Source organism: Dermacentor albipictus, chromosome 8 (genome assembly GCF_038994185.2).
Source record: "Dermacentor albipictus isolate Rhodes 1998 colony chromosome 8, USDA_Dalb.pri_finalv2, whole genome shotgun sequence".
Taxonomy (NCBI): Eukaryota; Metazoa; Arthropoda; class Arachnida; order Ixodida; family Ixodidae; genus Dermacentor; species Dermacentor albipictus.
The window spans coordinates 47,666,555-47,690,398 of NC_091828.1; the positions used below are offsets into that span (position 1 = coordinate 47,666,555).

Sequence of the window (23,844 nt, forward strand, 5' to 3'; positions counted from 1 at the left end):
GCCGTGGTTGCTCAGTGGCTATGGTATTGGGCTGCTGAGCACGAGGTCGCGGGATCGAATCCCGGCCACGGCGGCCACATTTCGATGGGGGCGAAATGCGAAAACACCCGTGTGCTTAGATTTAGGTGCACGTTAAAGAACCCCAGGGGGTCAAAATTTCCAGAGTCCTCCACTACGGCGTGCCTGATAATCAGAAAGTGGGTTTCGCACGTAAAACCCCAAATATTGATATTATTACATATAAGCTCTGCGACACAGTAGCACGTTTTCCTGACCTGCTCAGGTCGAACGCCTTTGAGCGTTTCATTGCAGGAGTGAAATTGCTGTCGTCGTTATAACGGATTCCATGTGGTCTAGCCATGCGTGTGTGCAATTATATCCCAGCAAATGCCTGATGACGTCTCAATCATCGCTTCCCTTGCTCACTCTCGTCTATACTTACGCAGAATCCAACACTGTTTGTCTTAAGCTCACGCCGAAGGGCCGCAGTAGAAATGATGCCGTCGGCGTCACACTGTGGTTGTCACCGCCGTCATGCTACTGTGGTCGCCAACACGTTCGCGTCCCACAAAAAATCTATTCATTTTAAAGAAACGCATCGGTCGAGCTTGTAACGCTTCGCGTAATACCACAGGAAACTGGGTAGCCAGCCACCAGAAAATGTTGGAGATAAAATCGATTCGCGCAATACATGGCATTTGCTTGATTTTTTTTACGTCCTAGCCGCAGTGACGTTGCGTGTGCACTCAGCTTCCATAATCTTCGCTCGCTTTATCAGACCACCAATGTCGACGCGCTTTCACTTGCTAGATAAAGTGATCACTTGGTATCAAACTGCGACAAAAATATCCTAAAGGTACATATTTACATATTCACGTAAAACACAGCTAAAGCGTAGCTGCTAGGACTGACGGGAGACAAAATGAGGCAATTTATTCCGGATGTAAACTCTTCATTAGGACTTACATGGGAAGAAGCGAAGAGGCGATGTCCCACTGACGTGTACCCTGCTTGCCACAACGCCGAAGATTCTGTGACAGTGTCCGGTCCTGCCGAAGCCGTGGCAGAGATGGTAACGCAACTTGAAGCTGAGAACATCTTCGCCCGTAATGTCAACAGCTTGGGCGTGGCCTTCCACAGTAAACACGTCGAAAACATCGGGCCTATCCTTCGAGAAGCTCTAAACAAGGTGACATATTTTATTGTTTGATGTATTGATTTTCTACGTTCTCCTAAATATTGCATAACGTGAATGTAGAGCATATTCAGGAATAGTTCTAAATTCGCCTGAATTTCGTGTTACTACGTGTTTGAACATTTAGAGCATAGCTCTTATATTCAAGCATAACGCCTCTTCCTGCGTTCAATGTCGTCCCTCGGCATAATTGCGCGGAAAACCACAGCGAAGGATGAAAGAGTGGCCGTAGAGCCCAGCGGGGGATGAAAGAGGGCGATAACGAAGAAAGCGCTAGGAGGGAATCAGAGGAAGAGGTATGGCGATAGCATGCGAAGAAAAGCGTAGTGCCGCAAAAGACGGACTCTCCGGCAACGACCGCTATTATATGGCCCCAAAGTAGCACGCCGTGACTTGTTCACCGATGGCATGGGTCGAGCGCGTCCACCAATACCACAGATCGAAAGAAAGCATGGCATGAGCAGACGTCTGTCTGCAGCGGCTGCTGTGAATAGCGCCCGCGCGTCACCACCGCGCTGCCTCTTGCGACCTCCGGATTAGCGATGCAGTTGCGCTACACATTGCTCCGTTTGCAATGTGCCGCATGACACACATTGTCCGTGCCAGACAGTATGTCGCAAAATGGAATGGAATGGAAAACTTTAATCACTCTTTAAAGGTTTTAGCGGGTCGAGGCCGAAGTCTTCGTTCTTGAAGCTTGAGTCCTCTTCAGCCATGGATGGGCCCCTAGACCAGGGCTCCACTGAGCCGAGCCGCCTCGCACGCGTGCGCTATTAGAGCTCTTTGAGTCTCTAGCTCGCGGCTGGTGAGCCAGCTCTCCCATTGCTCCGCACTTGGTGTTTTGTGTTTGTGGAATGCCTGGTTTCTTGTACACTCCCATGTAATGTGGTATAATGTTGGCTTAGCTCCACACCACGGACAGGTTGCGCTATATGAAAAAACGCATAGAGCTGCGCTCTAGTTTGCAATTAGGGAGCAGCGTAATCGTCGGTGAATATTTTTGGATGCTTTCATAAATGATACTCTACATAGTACAACCATTACTGCGTTGCGGGCATCAGGTTCTCGCCGAAAAGTAGATGTCGACTTCACCAGTTCGAGCTGCAACTATGAGAAAGTGTCAGCCGACTTTTGTTCAGCGAGTCACTCAGATATTGCCCCTTTACTAAGTAGGCTCTTCAGCAACAAAGCCTAAATATTCACAGCGCCAACTAATTTTCATCAGACATGTACGTAAGACCTGACAGCCAATAACAAAATTTTAACGTTCAAAGAATAATCAATCATTGAGACGAATAAGCTCTTGCGTAATGACATCGCGTAGTTAAAAAAAGGAGTTGTTTTCAGCAAATGCCGCGAGGCCAATCCGACTTCTGCCTTGCGGAAATTCCGGTGCATAGCACTGTGACATGGTAAGACGTGTGTAAATTATACCGCAAACCAGCGAACACATCGGATACCTATCACCAATAGCGTGCGTATCGCATTTCAACCGAATTTGAGCGACAAGCCAATGCGACGCGATTAGTTAACGCAACCAAGATTGCTGTCGCTTCTTTGTCAAACCAGTTACGAGCGACGGCTGCGGGTGACGCGACGATGAGGCAGCACATTGTACTTTGTAGTCTGCTTTGGCTGGTAAACGGTCCCAGTTACCGGCGGACTTCCACTTTCTGCTGCAATATTCCCCTGAGTTGGGCACCACTCTCCGCAGTTGCGTCATGACCATTTCGTAGCTCTTTGCTAAAACGTGGCAATTTCAGCCATCGAACAGCCGTCATCGCAGCCAAAACGCCGCGCCATGCGATACTGACCACACACAATACTGTCGTCTTAGCATTTGCTGGTAGGCAGCGCAATGACTTATGAATACACTAAAGAACACAAGAAAAAACAGAAGAACCACGTTCAAATCAAATTTAATCCAGAAAGCGCATACATATAAACGATGAAGACAAAAAAAAAGATTATATAAGAGAAAGTCATCATATGAAATGACAAGCTCCCTATACGTCGCGCACAATCATTAATTCCTGATCGATATCTTGTTTCTTTCCTTGTAAACAAAACTGCCGTGTAATCCCGCAGACTAAATCATGACGCTGCATTTCGTGCGCTTCAACTATCATAGGACGGACTGCTCTGTGTTACGATACACTATACATCTGTTATCGAAAAGGGGCCTAAAGCCACACTCATGATAGTGAACGGCTGCACTTTGCACAGTTTCTCACCTTTACGCCCCCATTTGCGCAGTTGTTCACCTTGTTATCATGATCGCTTGGAGGCTCATTAACGCACCACTCAGTCTGCTAAATGTAGACTTAACCGCAACATAGCGGGATTCAGTACACTACACCCTGTGTACACGCTACATACTCATTGTGGTGTGTAACGCTACCTGCCTTTATTTCCGTTGGAACGGGATGCGTTCTTCTACATAGACTGGGCAGCTTTTAAGGCGCAAACATTAATACTGTAAGGCTAGTTTTAATACCAATCTTCTTGAAATTGTGCGCGAAACAGTGAATGTAAGGAATTACAGCAGTGCGTTGCTGCTACTGGAAATCTTTGTCATTATCACAGCTCCTTTCTTTCTTCGTGTCCCTGTGCACCACTTCGGCGATAGCTGCGATAAGCACCGATTGGTAACCCGCTACCACCATACTCAAAACGTGTTGATCAAAGATCAGTCACATTTCATAGAAGTACGACTACTTCAATGCATTACGAAGACGAATTCGTGCCACTGATCATTTTGGAATTCTGGTATGGGCAGAGCAGAAGCATAACAAAGGCTTACGGCTCCTAGGCTCGTAAAACCAAGAAACGTGATTATGCTGATATTGCAAATTAAGGTAGAAGACCTTCAGAGTGCCACAGTCAGGAATGCATGTGTTGGTACTAAAGACAGACATTTTTGCTCGAACACACTTGGAACATGCTCTTTCTTATGATAAAAATCTTGGCATTAGAATTTAAAGCAAAAGAATCTTATAGAATATTTGCAGATTTCCAAGCAACTTGTGCCTCATAACGTCTGTTCCAACAGCCTGTCAAAGTGTGCCGTAGAGGTATCGATGAAGACAGGGTCTATATACGACCCTAGGCATATAGCTTGCTTCCGCCAAGCACTTTGCAATTCCACACAACAAATTTAGATCTATGATACAATGTCAACAAAAGCAAAAGTACCTTGCACTTTCATATCACAGGAATTCTGTAATGCAACAGCACAATGTTTATAAATGCTCTGTTTAGAAAACATTCGAAACCTTATCTTGCGGTAACAAATAATACTGATCCTTTCCATCAATCTAAAACGCCCTAAATGCGACGTCAGCATGCATAGTAAGGACATCCACGGTCTGCTCAGAATTCTTTATGTGCGAGTTATGATTCAGTTGCAGCAAATTTACCTTGTGTTGAAAAAAATAAGAAACGCTTTTCTGCCACGATCCCACTTCTGAAACAATCACTCTGAACACCCTACCATGTTTGTTTAACAATGCTTAGGAACATGTCAAGGCCAAACTACTCACTTTACCTTGATATGTTCTTTAGTGCTAAAACACACAAAGTTGATATGCAGTTCAGAGTGATTATCTCTGAACAGGGATCATGGCCGAAAAGCCTTCCCTATTTTCTTCAACACAAGTTAAATTTCCTGTCACTGAATGCCAACGTTCACACAAATAATTTTGAGCAGGTCGTAGATGTCTTGATTGCGCATGCTCTTGGCACAGTTAAGGCGCTTTCTATTATTGTAAAATATTTGTGTTATTTGTTACTGCGTGAAATGCTTCTTGATGTTATGGAACAGCTGTATGTTCAAACAGACATGCCTGCCTTTAGTACTAATGTAGCGCTCTGTCCCATTGTCCTCTCTCGTGTTCGGTGTGTTGTTCTTTCGCACCTTACAATATTTACAATGAATTAGCACTAACACAATAAATGTATGACCCTGGCGCTGTGAAGTTTTGGAATATAAATTTGCAGTGTAAGCACCGTTGCGTATCTCTGTTTTACGAGCCTAGGAACCGCAAGCCTTTGTTATACTTCTGCTGTGCCTATACGAAATCTGCGAGAACGCCAGTGGCATGCATGTGCTTTCAAGTGCTCTGAAGAAGCCATGATCACACAGAATGCAACTTAGCTTTTACCAACAAGTTTTGAGCGCGGTTGCAGTGGGCTATTCAAACAGGCCTGTCGAAGCTGTCGCTAAAGTGGTGCACTGAGACACCAAGAAGGAAAGGAGCTCACGTAATGGCGAAGCTTCGCAGTAGCAGGAAGAACTTGCAATATTTCCTGGCTTTCATGGTGTCGTGCACAATCTCAATAATATTAGTGAGAAAGGTGGCGTTAAAGTTTTAATGTCAGCTCCTCAAACGCTGTCCAGTCTATGTAGATGAACGTCTCCCGTTCTGAAGCAATAAAGGGCATGGAGCGTTAGACAGCGCATTAAGTATGTAACGTGTACATAGGGTGTAGTGCAAATAATCCCGCTATCTTGTGGTCGAGTCTACATTGGGCAGCCTGAGCGGGGCGTTAATGAGCCTATGAGGGATTGTGACAACAAAGTGAAGAAGTGCACAAATGGGCGCTTAGCTGTTCACTGTTATGAGTGTGGCTGTACGCCCTTTTTCGAAAGCAGATGAACAGTACATTTCTAACACAGAGCAGACAGCCGTATGACAGTACAGGCGGACGAAATCTAGCGTCATTACTTTGCCTGCTTGAACGCACCGTCAATCCTCTTCATAAGGAAAGCAACAAGATATCCAGCAGGAATTAATGACAGTGTACGATGAGTGGCGCGCTTAGCATGGCAGGCGATGACTCTGTTAATTTTTTTTTGTCTTCGTGGTTTATATGTGTGCCCCTTCTGGATTAAATTTCATTTGAAGATAGCTCTTCTATTTTTCTCTGCGTGTGTTTTTTAGTGCACCTGTGAGTCATGTCGCTGCACACCATCATGGTTATTTAGAACTAGCCCGATCATGATTGTCTTAGTAGTTCCTGGGACACCGAATCGAACATGTGTACGACGCTTAAACAATGCATACAACCCAGGGTAACAAAAACAGCGTTTCTCGTATTTCGCATCAAGTTGCAGCCGCAATGGGCATAGAAAACAGCAAGCTGCCCCAGCCTAGAGGCGATGGGCTGCATAGTAAGAAACGGCGGAGTAGCAATGGTAGTACAGGAAGCTCGCACTTCGCCAGCCGGTGTCCCATTGGCTAGTGGCGAGAAGAACTTGCGCGCCGAACTAGTCGAGCAATCGGGTGACCTGAAAGAACGATCTCGTCGCACGACGGCCAGTTTCGTAATTCCTCGTCATTGTTTGACGCCGTGGTGCCTAATATCGCTCACATGTGGACTGAATTCTACAGGGCCGTGTTGGGTCAGCTGGAGTGTAGGTATGTCAAAGATTGAATGGTGGGGTTAATTGCACTCTCCGAACCGGAGGGGATGGGGCGACAACAAACCCACCCCGCGTGCGTTTATTGAGGGTTCGACTGCTGACCGGCGATAAGGTCCACGCCTGATCGACCGTGAACCAGAGGCATGAGACGGGAGGCGACGTCGTACACACACACTCAATTTAATACAATAAAATTATGCCCGAGACATAATGAAAAACAAACATGCAAACTTCCAGTAGCGGGGCCTAGTTCGCGGAGAGCGTGCGGGTCACAAAGCACACGCCCTGACGCCACTCGCGCGACACTAAGCCCACCACGTGGGAATTATTAACACTCGCGAAATACAAATAAAATACGCGACCCAAATGAAAAATACACGCGACAATAAATGCGGAAAACCTTACACTAACAGAACATAAAATAATTAACACTCGATGGCTAAACAAATGAAAGATTAAACGCGATTAAAAAAAAGAGTCCGGCGGAAAGTTTGAGAGCGGCCCGGAACACGAGGCTTATCTGGGGCGTGCTTGCCGAGGTCCCGATCTGAAGAGCGTCGGGCTGCTGCAACCTCGCTGCCGAAGATCCTGACGAACTTGCACCGTCTGTCGCTCGACCGGCGAAGACTTCGGCCTGGAGATCTCAGCCTGCCGACCACATCTTCAGCTGTTCCCCGGTGCACGACCTCGCTCCTCGTTCCCCAAGCTGCTCTGCCGGCTTCCCGAGGCGCTTCGTCCCTCCGTCGCGCCCCGGCGACTCCACGTGATCAACCCGTCGGGCGGGTTCGGGGACAATGGGAGGCGCCCTCCCTCCGCCGTTCAAGCGGCGTTGCGGCTGTGGTGGCAATGTCGGCCCACTTGAGAGGAGCGCGGGCATGCAACTCTGTGACACCACCCCGACGACAAGAATGTTATCCTAATGACATTCAAACTAACACAGAGTCATGTACGCGCACCTTAAGGAGGCCGCACTCCTCACGCACTCGAAGGTCACGCGCACAATCACGTCGTCGTGTTGGTCACGGCAATTCGCACAAGGCGCTTCGCCGCGCACATCGCCGCCTCGCTCTCGGCCAGTCAGTGCAGTCCACAGCCCAACTCAAATGCAAAAGAACAGAAAACTAGTGATAAAATAATGGTCCCGAGAATCCCCAGCTCCAAAATGAATGCGATACGGTATTGTCCCCTTGGGCCCTGTGGCTGGCGCAAACCACGGCAAAGCCGGTACGCGTACTCTCCAGGCAACACACATCACACACACAAAAGAAAACACAAACAAAAATACAGAGATCGGTGTATTGGAGGCAGAAAAATTAATCGCTACTAAATGCAAGCAAACATAACAAAAAGTTACGTGGCACTATCAACAAATCTAAACGCTCAACATAGTGCCGGCTGCCCTGCTCAATACCCCCTGCTCTTCAAGCGGACTCGCTGGGGTCGCATTCCTGCCGTCCCCCGAGCTTTCCCGACACATAGGTGGGAAGACGCACTAGCCGCTCCACCGCGACATATCACCCTGCGCCCCGGTTGCCTGCTTTTTGCTCGGTGATTGAGGTACACCGAACCTTGCCGGGTCCTCACCCACTCGCAGCGCCTGACCAACCGGGTGTCACGGATGGATGGATGGATGTTATGAGCGTCCCCTTTGGAACGGGGCGGTGGCTTGCGCCACCAAGCTCTTGCTACTATGCTGCCTAATATCCTACCTAGGTTAGCGGCACCTGCCGCGGCGGATATATCGCTCGCGCTCTCTTTCGCGGCGACGAGCAACGCTCCGCGACCCCCGAGCTCCGTCGACGCCTCCGTGACCTCTCCGCCATTTCGCGCGGCCTCTTCCTCACCCTCCGGAGTCTGCCAGGGGTCCTCACCTCGCGCCCCCGCGGTGTGTGGTAACTCGCCAGCCTCCGCCGCGCCACGCACTTCGCCGCCTCTCTCGGCCTGCGATGGCCCAATTTGCCTGCGTGGCGGCTGACGTTTTTCGTGGTCGGCTTCTGACCATCGTTACCCGCCCCACCGCCTGATTCTCGGAGCACTGGCCTCACGTTCGCTTCGAAGGCCCCGGCGCCCAAGGGCTGAGGCACGAGGTAGGATTCGGGCTGGGCACGAACCTGCGCCAGGCTCACTCCAGAGGGATGAGGTTGTTCAGCGGCAACGGTCGAGTCCGGCAGGCACTCTGTGTTGCGAATGCTCTCGACACGGCCCTCCCTCGCGCGCAACAGCGCCATTTCCCTCTCTAACTCGAGGACGCGCTGGGAAGACCGTGCCGCATCGCACTCCTCCGCCTCGCGTTGACGCAGCTCTCGCGCTTTCCTGCGCTCGCGATGAGCCGCCTCCTCTTTGGAGCGCATGTCGCGCACAAACTCCCGGAGGGCTGGCCCCTCAAGGCCCATCTGCCTCCCGACGGCCACGATGCGCTCCAATTCCTCGAGGAGTCCCTCAGCCATATCTCGGCCTTCTCCCGCTCGCGGCGATACGCGTCTGTCCCGCCCGCTATGCCTCGTGGTCACGGAAGATCGTGGTCAGCAAGTCCTGTCGTGCGGACGCCAGTTGTCAAGGATTGGAGGGTGGGGGCAATTCGCACTCTCCGAACCGGAGGGGATGGGGCGACAACAAACCCACCCCGCGTGCGTTTATTGAGGGTTCGACTGCTGACCGGCGATAAGGTCCACGCCTGATCGACCGTGAACCAGAGGCATGAGACGGGAGGCGACGTCGTACACACACACTCAATTTAATACAATAAAATTATGCCCGAGACATAATGAAAAACAAACATGCAAACTTCCAGTAGCGGGGCCTAGTTCGCGGAGAGCGTGCGGGTCACACAGCACACGCCCTGACGCCACTCGCGCGACACTAAGCCCACCACGTGGGAATTATTAACACTCGCGAAATACAAATAAAATACGCGACCCAAATGAAAAATACACGCGACAATAAATGCGGAAAACCTTACACTAACAGAACATAAAATAATTAACACTCGATGGCTAAACAAATGAAAGATTAAACGCGATTAAAAAAAAGAGTCCGGCGGAAAGTTTGAGAGCGGCCCGGAACACGAGGCTTATCTGGGGCGTGCTTGCCGAGGTCCCGATCTGAAGAGCGTCGGGCTGCTGCAACCTCGCTGCCGAAGATCCTGACGAACTTGCACCGTCTGTCGCTCGACCGGCGAAGACTTCGGCCTGGAGATCTCAGCCTGCCGACCACATCTTCAGCTGTTCCCCGGTGCACGACCTCGCTCCTCGTTCCCCAAGCTGCTCTGCCGGCTTCCCGAGGCGCTTCGTCCCTCCGTCGCGCCCCGGCGACTCCACGTGATCAACCCGTCGGGCGGGTTCGGGGACAATGGGAGGCGCCCTCCCTCCGCCGTTCAAGCGGCGTTGCGGCTGTGGTGGCAATGTCGGCCCACTTGAGAGGAGCGCGGGCATGCAACTCTGTGACAAGGTACAGTAATAAATATTCGCTGTAGTGAATACAAGCCAACTATAAGAGAAGTTACACCTCCGTTACATGCTTCGAGAATTCTCGTTGTTTATCATCATGACCTTCTCTCAAACTGTGCGTTCATTCATTGCATCACCGTATCTAATATTTCGCTTATTGGACAGTAAGTAACGGTATCTCGGCGCAATTCAAACCGGTCAGGGTGTTCTTTATCAACAATTTTTTTTAAATATCTCATTAAGCGTACAGAGGAATTCAATCTGTTCAAGTATGTTACCTGAGGAGGTGCACATTGCCCATGCCATACTTTCTTCGTACAATAAAAGATGGGGGCACGAACACATGAACAAACAATTTATACACACCATGCGTGTGTCTGCTTTTTCGTGTCCCTTTCTTTTCGTGCATAGATGAAGCAAAAAAATTAGACCCCCGCCAAATACGGCCCTTTCATCTCCGCTTTCAACCTGCAGTACAAATCGCAGTGTCCAGATTGCTAATAAAAATGTTCAATATACTTAACGTTTCTTTTTAAGAAAAATTATCTCAACTCAAAACTATAACCAAGTAATGAAGTTGTCACGCCTGCTAAGTTCACAATTCAAAGACGAGCGCTACGTTTGATATACCCGCCTCCAAAATATGCAAATATGTACGCTTGAGCTCTAGATGATATCATCCCGAACTGCTCAATGCTCGTTTCTGAGGAACTTTTAATGGAACGGTGTACATCTGGTAGTTATTTAAGGCCGCATATCTCCGAAATTTGTACCACGAAAATTATCTTAGCACGGCTGCTAAGCTAACAAAACTGACAACTGCTGCTCTTCAATTTTGCAATAGTAACTTGTCGGCTAGAGCAAATATATAGTCGTTGGTTAGTAAATTTTTTTTTTATGTTCTACTTGGGCATGACATTTTTTCAGGCAGCTACTTTCCATCTCTTCAAAGAAATGTACCTTAATTAATGGACGCCGTCATGACGAAAAATAATCTTCTCTGAACGTATTTCTGTCAATGCTCACTGGTTGTCGTCGCTTAATTTGGCCATCGACTAGGTCATACCACAGAGTAAGCCCCGCAGCAAGCGCTGGATAAGCTCATCGGTGCCTGAGAACCGTTGGAACGAACCTGGCTCGCAGCTGTGTTCTGCTGAGTACCACACCAACAACTTTCTAAGCCCGGTACTCTTCCGGGACGCCCTCAAGCATGTGCCTGAGGACGCCATCTTGTTGGAGATCGGACCACACTGCCTCCTGCAGGTGGGACGAAAACTAAAATGATTGCAACGTCACTCCCCACGTTCACCTTACTGTGCTGTTCTTGCTGAAAGCAGCACCAGTACAAATTTGGCCGGTAGCTTCTTAGCCAGGCCTTCGTGTGGCACCGCGCATATTTCGTTCATTCACCCCACTCACTGTCCATTGCAGTTCCTCTTTGTTTATTGTGGGTATGCCTACTAATACCGTGAACACTACGGCGTGGCTTGCTATGTCACCGAAGAAGTGTTGCAAAATGCTTTTTTTAGGCTGATTGCGGTTACATTATGAAACTAACAAAAAAGTCAAATAATGTAAAATTGCTCATGTAGAAACATTCAATTATACCCTCAAATGTGGCTATGCTGGCGATGGTCCACACAGTGGACACTTGCAAGGGCGTTATAGTTTATGAAGAAAGCAGGCAATTTTCAAAACTTACTTTACGCTCCTCCATGCTAATCAGTCTCGTAATTCAGTATGCTGATTACTCTCATGCCTTGATTCCTTCTTATACAAGTCTTATTCTGTATTCTAGTTCAAAGACTATAGTGCGTAACCGACTGATCACTGTAGAGAACAATTGACCCAATGTTTAGTAGTTGATTAGCCGTGCTATATAATCACACCTCCGCTGGATTCACAAATGCTTTGCTACTTTATCATTAGGCAGTTATAATCCGCCACAGGAATTACCGATTGACTTCCCATGATTCCTAGCCTCCTTAGCCTGGCAAACTGATTTGTGGGCTTTCGGGGAATAAATAATACAGCACAACTTTGTAACACTAACGATTAGTTCTCTTTAACTTTGAACAGGCGATCCTGAGACGAGCTGTTGGGCCCAAATCAAGATGCCTGGGGCTCATGAAGCGTCACGCGGACAACTTGGAGTATTTCCTGAGCTCACTTGGCCAACTACACACTCTCGGCGTCAACATGGACTTGTCTGTACTCTACCCTCCGGTTCCATCGCCTGTACCGCGTGGCACACCCAACATTGCACACTTGGTCAGCTGGGATCACTCACATAGCTGGACCGTCGCCCACTGGAAAGAGTTCACTTCCGCGACACAGGTGAGGCACCATTATCTGCATCAAAATATGCCGTGAGACTAGCACCATTCTTGTCTTTAACAAGCTAGCGTTCCCTGAATTCTTCATTATGTTTTCCAGACGCTGGTCGCAGTAGTGCTTGGACTTCCTGCATTTGAGATATTGAATTTCATGAAGGAGCAATTCGACGTGTTTATGTAATTACGAATGAGGCACTTTGCATTTCACTGTTCCCATGTCGGTCCAAATCGCGAAATATTCAGAAATTAGTGATTCTCCTCATGACTAGAAGAACAACCTAAGTGGAAGCATAAGCGGTGATGCTTGCCTTTTATTCGATTGTCCCTCGTCTGATGGCACTTGGTCCTCGAGATGGATGCATAGCAACTTGTCCAGGTGTCAATTTATTTGCAGCATTATATCCATAATCGAAAATACACCGACGCTCGCCACCACCACGAGGGCACGTCGTAGGCATGAAAGATAAAGTAGAAAAACCGTCTGTCTGGCTCAAGATTCCTATAGCAGCCTGGTTGGGCAAAATATGCTGCGACACGGCGTCTCATATTGACAGGATTTCGGTAGTACAAAAGTTTGCCCATTGCTTTCCGTTGATGTCGTTGTGAAGTTTTCATACCGCATTGCACATGGATAAGCATTGCTGTTGAAAATGCGTCAACCTAAACAAGATACGCCACAAGGGACACACCATGATAAGTTTAACTTGGGCTATTCTTTCTGATACCCAGTCTTTTTATCCTGACCTTCTTAGCGTGTTTCTAAAGGCGCTCTATGTTCAACTTCAATGTTCATTTATTTCATTATTCTTGTTGCGATTACGGTTAACATGCAAGTTTCAGTTCTAAGTGCCATCTGAGTGCATGAAACGTCTGGTACACAGGAAAACACCGAAGCAGTACATCATGTGATGCGAAGCCGTGTGAAAAAAACGTGTTCATTGTTAAAACATCCATAGATTCCACTGCATTAAAACGCAACATCGTCGTAGAATAATTATTCAATAACATGAATCGGTAGTATATTATTTCTTGCCAGAAAATTTGTATATTACGCTACAGTAGGCATTAGGAATCTTCTCCCCTGGAAAAAAGGTTAATAATGAAGTATCCACGCAACCGTGGAAAGAGCTAGGCTATCGTTGAGCAATTCGAAAATGATGGTCTCCATTCTTTGATAAGACGTATTTTATTAGATTATAGTCGGGTGACTCTTAAATTTCCTTCCCACCGTACTATCTTTGTTGCGTTATAAACAACGAAGAACATTTATAGAGATATCGCATTTCGAACGAGTACAGTTGAAGGTGTTTCTTATACAATACCAATCGGGAACGTATCCACGAAGCTTACTGAAATGTCAGCTCAATATGCATCGTGTATCGGAAACCTAACTTTATTTGCATAGGTACCGCATACAGAAAAACAATGGCTGTGAGTATAGCATGACACACAAGCGTATTTAAATTTGTTCAGTGCATGTTACACTAATGCACTTCGCCTCTTAGACATTCGGTAGTACAGCGCCCCACTCAATGAATCTGTTACACGTACAGGCGTTTCAGGAGATCATCGAGATTGACCTCGAAGCTGACAGCGCCAAGAAATATCTGCTCGGTCACCAGCCGGATGGACGTGTTATCTTTTCTGGCACAGGCTACATAGTCCTCGTTTGGGAGTCACTTGCCAAACGCTGCGGGAAACCTTTGAAAGAAACTCCTGTCATCTTCGAGGACGTCAAAATTCAACGGGCCACGATTCTCCCACTAGTGGGTAAGTTACGGCACATTTTATGAGAAATTTTTTAAACAAATATTTACATTATTCAACCGCGTTATGTATATAAGTGCTTCATAAGCACCCCTATACACGCATACCCCTTTGCACTCATTGGACGTTGTAGATGATACGGTCGTAGACTATTGTTGCTAGCGTTGCTAGTGTTGCTAATATTCCTTGTGAAAGATATTGTTGCCGTGGTAATTCAATGTCAAGTTACTCTTCGTTGTTTACCTTTATAGATACTTGAACGAAGTATTTCGCCGCATTTAAGGACCTCTAGGTTATGAAGATTCGCTTCAAGTACGAGCCTCAAAGCCACAAATACGACAGTACGGAGCGAAAGACGTTCTAGATCTCGTTTCTTGAAAACGTGCTAAAGCCCGTGAAAACGCCTATACGGGTATCTGACATCAGTATCATGTCCAAGGTTGCCACCTGACATCAATATAAAATGGGATGCTGCGTTAGCATGTCATTTTCAAATTATTGAATATATTGTATCGTAATTTGGGAGGAAGCTGCAAGTAGTCTATTAGGCAGTGCAACCCCGAAATGGTTCTCTCTTAGTACGATACATTTGTGTGATGCATCCTTTTCTTCTTAAGCAGCAATGAAAGCAATGTTCATAGCTCCACAACAAACTGCAAGAACTTGCAAACGAAGGCATGACGACACTGATGGCAAAGCTGAAATGCCGCAGAGTACGGCGACGGTACCAGGACGACGGTGTAACAAGGGATGCATGACCACGTTCGTTTGAGCAAGACGGCTTGACGATTGTCGGTCGACGATGTTTGCAATGACCACAATGAAACGGTCACGGCGGCATCACAAGGGCGGTATGATAACGAATGCAAGACTACTGTATAACGACGAAGGCACAACGTCACCACGAAGAGAGTCGGATGACAAAGCTGGAATGAAGATAAAGGCACAAGCACGACCGCATAACGAGCGTGACCACACACATAGTGACCCAATATGTTAGACAGCTTGGCCCATTGGGTCGGCGTAGAAGGCGTGACGACGACGTTATAACAAGTCGCATGATGAAGCAAGAACGACGACAGTGGAAGGACCACGACACTACCACGACGGCGAGCCCATGTCTCGTTTCTCAAGCTAGCAGGCAACTTGGGCTACTGCACTGGCGTAAGAGGCTATATAGACAGATATATCATAAGAAGCCAACAAACCCTGACACCAAGGGCGACTTAGGGGAAATTACTTGTGTTTAATAAATGAAACGAAGAAACTACGAATTAATGGAAATGAAAGTGGATGAAAAAACTACTTGCTGCAGGTGGGGACCAAACCTCTCTTAAGTAATTCCTGCCCTTGAAGCGTCGAATGGCACAGTGTTAACTTGACGTGCATGACTGAAATGACTGACAGCTCCTAATATTAAAACGGTCGGAAAACAACGCGACCCGCTTTTATTGCGTCCACTGGGCTGAGTAAACTGATTTCTGGATTGTATTGCAGACACAATGTGCAAACCTTAAATACTTCTTTCATTGCCAACACTATGCTTCAGTAATTTTGAAACTAACGCTGAGCAAGAAAGTACTGTTTCATTTCATTTCATTTTTATTTCCTTAAAGACCCCCTGCAGGGGGTTTTACATAAGGGGTGGGTTTAACGTGAGAAAGTAAAACATTCTTTTTCTTTTCATGATGACAGGTGGGATGTTACTTTTTCTAGGAAGGTTGATGGACAGGTGATGGCTACAATTTCATGGGGAAGGTCGTTCCAGTCGCTTGCTGTTCGGAGGAAGAATGACTGGGAAAATGTAGTCGTACGGGCACGTTGGCGTGAGACTTTCAGCGGATGACCAATTCGGCGAGACGTGCGTGATGGCGGTGCGCTGATGTATGGCTGCTGTTTGAGCTGGGAGTAATAAAATTTGTGAAATAGGCACAGGCTAGAAATACGGCGACGGAGGGAAAGACTGCATAATTGGGACTGTAGCTTGAGAGATGAGACACTGATATAGGGTGAGTATGAGCGGTGAATAAAACGGGCGGCTCTGTTTTGCACAGCTTCTAATGAGTCGATGAGGTAAGCTTGCTGTGGATTCCAGATGGCAGATGCATACTCAAGTTTTGGCCTGATTAATGATTTATAAGCAAGTAGCTTTACATTTTGAGGGGCGTCGTGAAGATGACGTTTAAGAAAGCCTAGTTTTTTATTCGCAGATGATATTAGCTTTGTTACGTGCTCGCGCCATGATAAGTCATTGCTGATAGTGATACCGAGGTAAGTATAGGACGGTAAGTATATGTTATATAGTATATACAGTATAGGTAAGTATATGTTAAGGGTATGCTGGAGATAAAATCGGAGATGACCAAGCCACCTAAGTAAAGCGAGAACGTGCTCTTGCACACGCAGGTTCTGTGCGAATCCAGGTCACCATCATGCCTGCATCTGGGGAGTTCGAAGTGTGCGAGTCCCGAACTGTGGTGGCCAAAGGACGCGTCCGAATGGCCGAAGAAGGTAAGACGGTGCTCCTCAAGGAACCCCCAGGAACCTCTGGAGAGACCACTGCCTATGATATGGACTCAGTGGATGTCTACAAGGAGCTCAGACTGCGGGGCTACCAGTTTGACGGAGCTTTCCGCGGCGTCCTAGAGGCTAACTCACAAAGTAAGACAAACAATTACGAACTACGTAGAATTTCCGGCACAACTGCTGGTTAGGTTAGGGTCACCAAATTCACATGCATTTGAACCTTCGGAAGATGTTATATGTTAGAGTCGAGACATCCATTCTTGATATATTTCTGGGGCGTACACTACCTGCAAATTACACTTCTTAAATTTACTTTTTTTATAACTCATAAACAGCCTAAAACAGTTTTATTAACATTTCTTCAGCTGCTTGGTTTCATAAATTCGCATTATGATACTAAACAAAAGCCGCGTATGCGATTGTAGCCTCTCAGCTGATTATTGTCTTCCGAAGATTGCGCCGGAGACTGTCGTCGCCAATTATTTGTCTGCTGACTAGTGCACACTTTTCTCCGTAAATATTTCGTCAACAGTACATTGTGTCAGCATTTTCTCATCTTTCGGTGCGCGCCTCACGCATAGTCTTAATTCTCGATGTCATTCATCGCATGTTTCTGTTATAGAGCCCTGTGCAAAGCTAAAGTGGGAGGAAAATTGGGTGACCTTTATGGACGCCTTGTGCCACGTCAGCTTCTTGTGGAACCAACATAGGACGTTTGACGTGCTTGTCAGTATACAGTCGTGCCGCATCGACCCCAAGGTTCAGGCAGAGATCATGGATATCGTTGGGGACAAGGGTAAGTTGCAACTCTCCTCGTAATCGCCTGTGTAAGCTTTTCTAACGTGCACTTCAATGTGTAGTATTAAGCATGCTGGTGGCACATTACTATCAAAGCAAGATCCATGAATCACCTGATGCAGACATCCATCCCTCACTGCTATTATCTCATCCTCTTCAACATACAACTGGTCTTCTTGTTATATCTTTGCTTAGTAATGGTTCCCTGACGCTAAACAACGCACAGTGCACATGGGGATAGCAATAAATGTGCTAATTCTTTTCCAGATATCACGCCGCCTATTAGTGTCGTTTAATGCGAATTATATAAAATTTTGGTCAAGTTGGGGCGGGGGGGAGCATGCAAGAATGGCCAACTGTGGCATCATTGACAAAATAATTAACCTCGGCACACATCTTATCTTTGTATTAATGCAGAATCAACTGTTTGAAAGCTTATTTTTTAAAACAACTTATAACAAATGCGTACAAAGAAAATGCACATAGTGCTAAAGAAAAGCAGTAAGATGGTACTCCTTGTGACTATATAAAAAGGCTTAATTTGCTACTGGGTAGCAAGGAACACCGAAAAAAGGGCATGGCCAAGAATAAAAAATAATGATAAATGAGTACACCACATCATTAATGCGATTTGGGCTTATTTCATGACGTCACCGCCTGCACTTTAGAGCGTATTAGTTCTGCTTTTGCTCTCATTTGACTATATGTTTGCTGGATAGCTGCTGCCAGATCGTTCTTTCGTCTCAATTCCTAAGTAGACATGACGCGATATTTTCTTCATCTGATTATAAATGCGTGATTTCTTTGAAATCTGTTTATTATCTTTCAGACTCTAGCTAGCTATGCAGTAACGCTCCATTAAGTCAGATGTTGAACGGGCCATATTACTCTGGTAAAGATGGCCCAGAAGAGTGTGTAGCGTATGTCGATTGTCTCGAACAGCGCAGTTGAACGGGATGTTAGAATAAGATGTTTGGTTTCTATTTCTTTACCATTGCGTCCTGATTTGGTTCCTTTTACACTAAACACGTCCGGCTCACTCCAGCCCTGTAGTAGGTAAGTCTTCGTCCGATCAACCAAATCGTCGTCGGACCGACCCCATGGATGGTGCTATAATATGGCCTAGTTGTATATTTCTTGCGCTAAGCACTTTAAGCCTCCCCTGTGTCACCTCGTGTCTGCTTCATATCCAGTGTTCGTTTCGTCCCCATTGCATCTTAACAGTACTTAGCGCAAAAAAAATTAATTCCACGGGGGGTGCTCCTGACACGATATGGGTCACACTCACTGGAACGTGCCGAAAACACACAAGATTAGGCACCTTTTGAGGTTGCTTCTTATCGCTTATTTCCAGAAAATATCCACATGCCAAATTGGAAACATTATAACCTGCGCCAAGAGCTTCAGGTAGCGATTTAGCAACAAGAAAGCAGTAATTATTTTCACTGCTTTGCTGTTTTGTCGGAATGTACAACAAAAAAATCATAAAGAAGTATCAGTTTTTCAGCCCAAAAAACACGATCCCTTTGGTGCACCCTCTCTTCTGATGTTGATAAGGGACGGGGGGACCGAACATGCCGTCACGCCATAGGTACACAGTGAATTCTGGCAGTAGCGCCAGCCACCCATAAGAGCTCAATGAAGGGCATTGCGGGACTTGGAAAAGCCATGCCCTGCATAGATCAGCTGTACGACACTACTGTAACCAAATGCAGTATACGCAATGTAGGGTACTCACACACGGTCAACCCTTGCGGTCCGGGAAATCGGAAGCAGTAAAATGCAATAACTAGAAAGCGTGAAAGAAAGTCGAAGATTGCAGATGACTACAAAAAAAGAAAACTAAAAATTTCTGTGGGTTGAGTCAGTCTGGAGGTGCCGTGTAGACGAAGCGGGCCGGGGGCTAATGAAGTTTGCTGCCTCGGCCGAGTGGCCATGAAAGTCCCAGCACCTGGCATGGCCTCAAACACCAGAACCCCCTTCACTCTGGAGAAGGCTAATCCGCACTCGGCAACACATGGGAGGCTTCAATCCCCATGTACTCTTGTCTATGGTGTGGCAATGCATTACACGCCCGCTGACTGAATTATTAATCTTCGGATATATGCCCACAACTATCCGTCGCCAAATTCTCCATGACATAACTCTAGCAGGTAGACGGGACACAATAGGTCTTCCTGTGGTCAAGTGTCTGGCAAGTGGTCGATCAACAAGTACGCAAAAGTGTTGGTTTAACCGGCCTATACGCATAAAAAGTGCATCAGCGTGCACAAGCGAGAGCAGCGCCTCCACAGGGATTTTTGTAGAAACTTCGCAAAGGTAGGGTGGCTGACTGGTTCAGTTCGTGATCCATTCACGTCAGTGTAGAGCGGGAGAGTTAAATGAGGACGCATGTAAGACAGCGCTTGGCGCTCGTGATAATGATGCGTGACCTGTCGCGCGGGAACGCCGTGTTGCGCGCGACGGTGCTTGTCCTTGTCTACGCCCTCGTTCAACCTTCGCGCTGCACACTCACGACTACGCAAGAGCACTCTGCACTCTCACCCTTTGTGACAACCTAATGTACGTGTTTACTTTATTTGTAAACTATCGCTAAAGGAGACACCCGCGCTATATACATTTTTATCTGGCGAGGAGGACAGGGCACGCGTAGAGCCTTTCCTTCTCCCTGGCTTGTGCGAGTCGGTGCGACTCTGCTTGAAGGTGTTGCCGTAGCGTGCTGCTTCTGAATGCTCTGGAGATGTTTTAACTAGTTATGTGTTAAGGTTATGTGATGTGAGTTCGTCGGTACACAACTGTGTATTCTCTCACTGCAGCAGCAACTACAGTATGCGAAAATTTAGGTATGGTGCGCAAACATGCAACTTGCATCATCAGCCGTTATGTGTGCGTGCGTTGTGAACTATTTTGAGTGCAACGTTTTCACTCGACGCATAGTACCGGTGTCTCTGAACTATCAACATGAGTTCGAAAATATTCTTACTATCTCATCGCGTGGCGTGGGAACTGCAGAAAAAGAGTGCATGGTCATTCACGGCCAACTCAGTGCAACACAAAAACATCTTAACACACCGGTCTTAGTCTTGAATCTTAGTGCTAACCATTATAAAATATTTCCAAGGCGATCGTGGATGTTACGATGATGCGGGGTGTTTGAGACCTTAATGCCTGTTGGAAGATACAACACATCCACTTAGCGTCAGCTTCTCATAGACGACTCCTCATAGACGAACACCGAACTGGCCTTCCCGGGGGAAATCGGCAGTCAGCTTTTCTTGTCCTCTTCTACACGATCGTTCTCTTTACTCTCTCGTGTCATACCTGCTCTCTTTCATATGCGATTTAATTCTAACTTTTCTAGGTGGCACGGGTTAACGTTATGCTGCTAAGCTGTTTTCGGTATGGCATATAATGGAGCTGTAGAGATGAGATTAGCAGGACTTACCATAAAGGAACTCCTGTCACGTCCCTTGCTGGGCTCGGTGGTGGGCGGCTGGTAGCACTGCCAAAATTAAGTGAAGCTTCATGGCATCATCTTCCATCCCCAATTTACATGATTGACCGCTTAAAGAGGATGCACTGCAGAAACTGTTAACTTTTTTTTCACTGCAAAGAAATATTTCTCAGCTGTCACGTAATGCATAAGAGAATCATCGAAAAGACTGTCAGAACCATTTCACCGTTTGTTGTGGCTAAATATCTCACCGATACAATAAGGACAGGTTGCAAAATGACTAAAATGAAAGACGGCTACCCCTTGTTCGAACTTCGTGACAACTTGTAAGATAAAATGATCTCCAAGTTTCCAACATTTGGTGGCGTTCAAACCACCGGGACATCCCATAGATCAATTGATACATCCAGAGGTGCGATTTCAGATGATGATGTCGAGCTTCAGTGCGCAGGAGCTACTAGAGGGACATAAGGACCAAAAATGTTGTCAAGTTGCAGAAGGCAACGATCAAACGCAATTAGAAATTGACTCCCGCAAATTACTTTATTATTATTGTTATCTTTATTTATTATTTGTATATTCTACAGGGCAATAGGCGCTATAGCAGCGGGGGGTTAATTGAGGGAAATTATACACATAAAAATAAAATACAACGAGGAGGGGCGTGCGCTAGAACCAATCATCTTGGATGGCAGATACCATACTTCGGGTGAGCATGAGCGAGTGGACCCAGGTGAGAAATTTCGCAGTCTTCTATGGAACCAAGGAAAAAGCTGAATTGAAACATATTAGCTCGTACAAAGTAGAGTATATAGTTCAAGTTGTGATGTCGTCTGGTCGTTGACTGAGGCGCGAGGTTGGTAAAGATGGTTTTTGAAAGTCTAACGGAACAATTCATGAACCTGTGCAATAAATCTTACGATGCTATGAGGCGGCGTGAATACAGCGAAGTTAAATTCAACGAACGAAGTGGAGAAGAGGATGAAAAGTCATGATTATAACGGTGACATGCAAATCTTACAGCTTTTTTGAGAATTGCTTCTAGCCTGTTAATCTCAAACTGCTAATATGGGTTCCAAAGGACAGATGCGCAGTCAACCACAGGACCGACTAGCAATTTATAAAACAGTAGCTTAGTATACATTGGAGAGGTGGATAGGGTACGACGTATGTGACCGAATTGTTTAGTGCATTGTTACAAATGCAATCAATACTATTAGACGACGGCATGTTAAGCGTAAAAATGGCACCGCGATACTCGTGTCCAGATACACTACACACAGCGCGGTTATTTGGAGCTTTTTCACGGAAATATATAAGGACGGTTTTATCAAAGGTAATGTCTATTTTCCAGGTGTTGCACCAAGTGCAAAACCCAACAATTTTATTTTGTAACAAGTAACGATCATTAAAATAGTTTATAACTTCATATGAAACACAAGCATCGGCATAAAGACGAATGCTAGAAGAGATGTCAACAGGCAAATCATCTATGTAAATGAAAAAAAAAGCTCTGGCCCAAGAATGGAGCCTTGGGGCACTCCAGGTGTCACATCGGTAATAGCAGATTTGGTCGAGCCGCAAGAAACACCGAGGGAACAAGGTTAAAGAAAGCTTGAAAGCCAATTATCTAGTTGAGGATTATTAAGTAGAGCGTTAAGTTTAGTAGGGAGTTTAAAGTGTAATGATGTGTTAAATGCTTTAGAGGAATCCATAGAGATGGCACCTACCTGGTTGCCAACTTCAATGTTAAGGGAAATGTCATGCGCAGACTCAACTAACTGCGTTGCCGTACTAAAAACGCTCCTATAGCCATGCTGTATATAATGTAGCAGATTACGTGATCCCAGGAAAAGCAGTATGCGTTTACGAATAATATGTTCTAAGATTTTGCATGACTGTGATTTTATTGAAATACCTCTGTAATTCGTTAAAGACTGCTTATCAAAGGAGTTAAACAGAGGGAGCACTTTAGCTAATTTCCATGAGGAAGATATAGTCGCAGATGATAGACATTTGTTGAATATGATCGTCAGATATCTCGATGACCACAAAGAATAGCCACCCAACAATACACTGCGTATCCTATATAGGCCGATGCAATTCTTGGTATCCATGTTTAATCAGAGGTTAAGACTGCCTTCATTGTAAAGGTGAATGTCATTTGATTGCTTCAGAGCAAACTATGTTGGTTAGAGAAGAATTGAGGTTGTTATCGGGTACAAATATGGACTGAAAATACTTCTTGAAATCATCCGATATTACTGAAAGATCACTGATGGCGTCATTATCAATTTTGAATGAAGTGTGTGAAGCACCGCGAGGTAAAATAGAAGACCAAAATATACGATCACTAGTCAACAGATCAGGCAGTGGAACGCGAGAAAGGAAATCTGGCTGTTTGCAATTTCAAATTAGGTTGAATTTTTTCCTTGTGAAACTACTCCACGGTTATGGGATCGTTGGTTTGTTCAGAACACCGAAGCGAACGGAGACGACGAGATAAATGCAAGATCTCGCGAGTCATTCAGGAAAGGTTAGCATTACTTTTCTTAGTTTTAATGCGCACAAATCTTTCGTTACGTGACTTGAGAATACCCTAAAAGCAATTAGCAAGAAAATTTACATCCTGTCTTTCTGACAGAGAGCAAAAAGTATCGAAATGATTCGCTAATTAGAAATCATAATTCTTTCTTTTGGGACAAGAATCCCTTGATACACGCTATACAAAAACCACTGTGCAACCCTATCTCCATAATCTTCGCGTTATTTATATTGCCAGCGATTTGGCCATGACTAGCACAGCTGCGGAATGTGGTGAACAAGAACACGCTTCTGGCAGCTTCACTGGCATGATCCACTGTACGAACTGTGATGGTGGTCATGCCGCCAATTGG

The 23,844-nt window shown here is 46.1% G+C and overlaps 1 protein-coding gene across 1 annotated transcript in view; it reads left to right on the top strand.

Moving 5' to 3' along the window:
- Positions 1-23,844, top strand: part of LOC135910184 (fatty acid synthase-like) — a 168,267-nt gene that overhangs the window by 80,277 nt on the left and 64,146 nt on the right. Inside the window, exons 9-14 of the mRNA XM_070524611.1 lie at positions 960-1,189; positions 11,126-11,329; positions 12,146-12,403; positions 13,956-14,172; positions 16,576-16,830; positions 17,318-17,491. Of these exons, the coding sequence (XP_070380712.1) occupies positions 960-1,189; positions 11,126-11,329; positions 12,146-12,403; positions 13,956-14,172; positions 16,576-16,830; positions 17,318-17,491 (1,338 nt within the window). The remainder of the gene's footprint in view (positions 1-959; positions 1,190-11,125; positions 11,330-12,145; positions 12,404-13,955; positions 14,173-16,575; positions 16,831-17,317; positions 17,492-23,844) is intronic.